The 2,551-nt window shown below is 53.3% G+C and overlaps 1 protein-coding gene across 1 annotated transcript in view; it reads left to right on the top strand.

Moving 5' to 3' along the window:
- The first annotated feature begins 1,535 nt into the window (after positions 1-1,535).
- LOC106897412 (transportin-2-like) overlaps positions 1,536-2,551 on the top strand; it is a 12,460-nt gene continuing 11,444 nt past the window's right edge. The window contains exons 1-2 of the mRNA XM_014958019.1: positions 1,536-1,643; positions 2,477-2,549. Coding sequence (XP_014813505.1) covers positions 1,545-1,643; positions 2,477-2,549 — 172 coding nt within the window. The 5' untranslated portion in view covers positions 1,536-1,544. The remainder of the gene's footprint in view (positions 1,644-2,476; positions 2,550-2,551) is intronic.

The raw sequence follows: 2,551 nt of genomic DNA, 5'->3' as shown, positions 1-2,551 counted from the left end.
GAAGGGGGGGGAGCCGCTGTTGCAGCATTAAAGACCTTGGAGATTTCGGAGCCGCTGAGCAAATTGTGGGTGTTTTTAAGGAGGGGGCTGCCCCCCCGGGGTTATTGGGGGTTTTGGGGGGGGTCTTCTGGTGTTTTGGGGGGTGCTGAGACCCCCGCCCTGTCCTCTGCTGGGGGGGTACAGCCCCCCCCATGGCCATGACACCGACTGATTCTGACTCTTCCAGCCCTCAACTCTTTAATTCTCAGTGAATTTTCACCGTTTTGGTGGGTTTTTTCCCCAGTAAAGCTGGGTGGGGGGTGGAGGGTGGCGGTGCCTCAGGGGGAAGGGGACGATTGAAGTGTGAGAAGATGGGAAAAGCAAGATGGAGGGAGCAGTGAGAAGTATGACACTGGGATATTGGAGTCCTAAGCAAGGACTCCTAAGGGACTCTTGCTGGTGATCTGTTACTCATGACCACATTCTTCCAAAGGGAGAACATCTTATAGCTTGCTGGTAGTGAAGATATCTTGCACAGGGGATGAGGGGAGGGAGAGAAGAGGAAGAAGAGTTGGAGGAAGTGATAAGATTGGAGGAAATGAAATTAGGCTGCAGCTTTCCCTGAAGAAAGAATATCAGGAGAAGTAGACCACACTGTCAATTACCAGAATATTTTCACAGAGTTGTTGTGTTGCATAGCTTCAGCAATACTTTTGCCTCCCTCTGTCGTGATGCCATTGAATGCGAGGCTGTGAAGTAAAGACACAAACGTGTAAGAAACAGCCAGCATCACTTGCCCATTCCCCGGCCAAATACTAGTGAATACCCTGGTATTTGGGTGTTTTGAAGGCTCACATAATTTGCAAACCAGTAAGTCCTTATGACTTTTACAAGTAAGAACAGTTCACAGGCCACAGCCTGAGCACAGGTCTATCATACAGGCCATAAGGTTTGCTGTCAGTCAGTTGTACTCTTGGGACAAACAGCAGAGCTGCACCCAGTGATTCTGAGACTCATGGCTTTTAACAAGGACAAAGAGTTGTGCTTGGCAGTACACAGGTTTTCACATGCATTTGTCATCCCAAATCCCTGTACAAATTGTACTTTGTCCTTTAAAGTCCTTCAGATGCCTGAATATCTCATTCTTCTTCCAAACACAACACCTTCTGTTGTGTATGGGGAGATGAGCTTGTAAATGTGTGCTTTCCATTACAAACCACAAACATTTCTTAGTCTGCCCTTCATTCTTTGAATAGACATTGGCAAAATCATCCAGTTAAAGTTATGCTCCAGACTTTGAGAGTTCAAAAAGCATTTCCCACCTCAAAAGCCACGCCAGACCCTGAATATAGCACCAGGTGTGAAAAAAAAGTAGAAAGAGAGATCAAGTGGGGCAATGGCGCAAATACGTATTAGCAGAAGTCCCTGCAAGCTTCAGCTGAAATTAAATATTCTTCGTTCATCATCACTCGGCCTAAAATTGGGGAATATGCTAAAGTAAACTGATGTAGCAGGGACTGTCTTCCCCTAATCTTCACATAAAGCTACCACTGGCCGCCGCCGCCATGGACTGGCAGCCGGACGAGCAGGGCCTGCAGCAGGTCCTGCAGCTGCTGAAGGACTCGCAGTCGCCCAACACGGCCACCCAGCGCGTGGTGCAGGACGTATCCTCACCGGGGACGGACGGACGGACGGATGGAGAACACCCACCGGCCCCCTTTTTGAGGGTGGGGGGGGGTGTCTCGGTTTTAACGGGGTCGGATTGAGCTCCGGAGGGGCCCGACCTGGGGAAGCCGGGAGGGGGGTTTGGCCACGTTAATCTGGGGCAGCGGCTCCGTCCCCAGCCTCCTCCCCATCTTCATCCTCCTCCCCGTCCCCATCCTCATCTTCTTCCCTGTCCCCCTCCTCCTCCCTGTGCCCCTCCTCATCCTCCTCCCTGGTCCTGTCCCCATCCTTGTCTTCCTCCTCATCCCCCTCCTCGTCCTCCTCCCCACCCCATCCTCATTCTCCTCCTCGTCCCTCTCCTCATCTTCCTCCCTGTCCCCATCCTTGTCTTCTTCCTCATCCCCCTCCTCATCTTCCTCCCTGTCCCCGTCCCCCTCCTCGTCTTCCTCCCTGTCCCCATCCTTGTCCTCTTCCTCGTCCCCCTCCTCGTCTTCCTCCCTGTCCCTGTCCCCCTCCTAATCCTCCTCATCCCCCTCCTTGTCTTCCTCCTCGTCTTCCTCCCTGTCCCCGTCCTCCTCCCTGTCCCCATCCTTGTCCCCCTCCTCGTCTTCTTCCCTGTCCCCCTCATCTTCCTCCCTGTCCCCGTCTCCCTCCTCGTCTTCTTCCCTGTCCTCATCCCCATCCTCGTCCTCCTCCCTGTCCTTATCTTCTTCCCTGTCCCCTTCCTCATCCCTGTCCCCTCCTCATCCTCCTCCCCATCCTCCTCCCTGTCCCCGTCTCCCTCCCTCTTCACGTCCTTGTCCCTGTTTCCATCCTTAACCGCCCTGGGCAGAAGCTGAAGCAGCTGAACCAATTCCCCGACTTCAACAACTACCTGATCTTCGTGCTGACGCGGCTCAAGTCCGAA

Source organism: Calidris pugnax, unplaced genomic scaffold (assembly GCF_001431845.1).
Source record: "Calidris pugnax isolate Ruff unplaced genomic scaffold, ASM143184v1 scaffold399, whole genome shotgun sequence".
Classification (NCBI taxonomy): Eukaryota; Metazoa; Chordata; class Aves; order Charadriiformes; family Scolopacidae; genus Calidris; species Calidris pugnax.
This window is presented reverse-complemented; position numbering and strand designations above follow the sequence as displayed.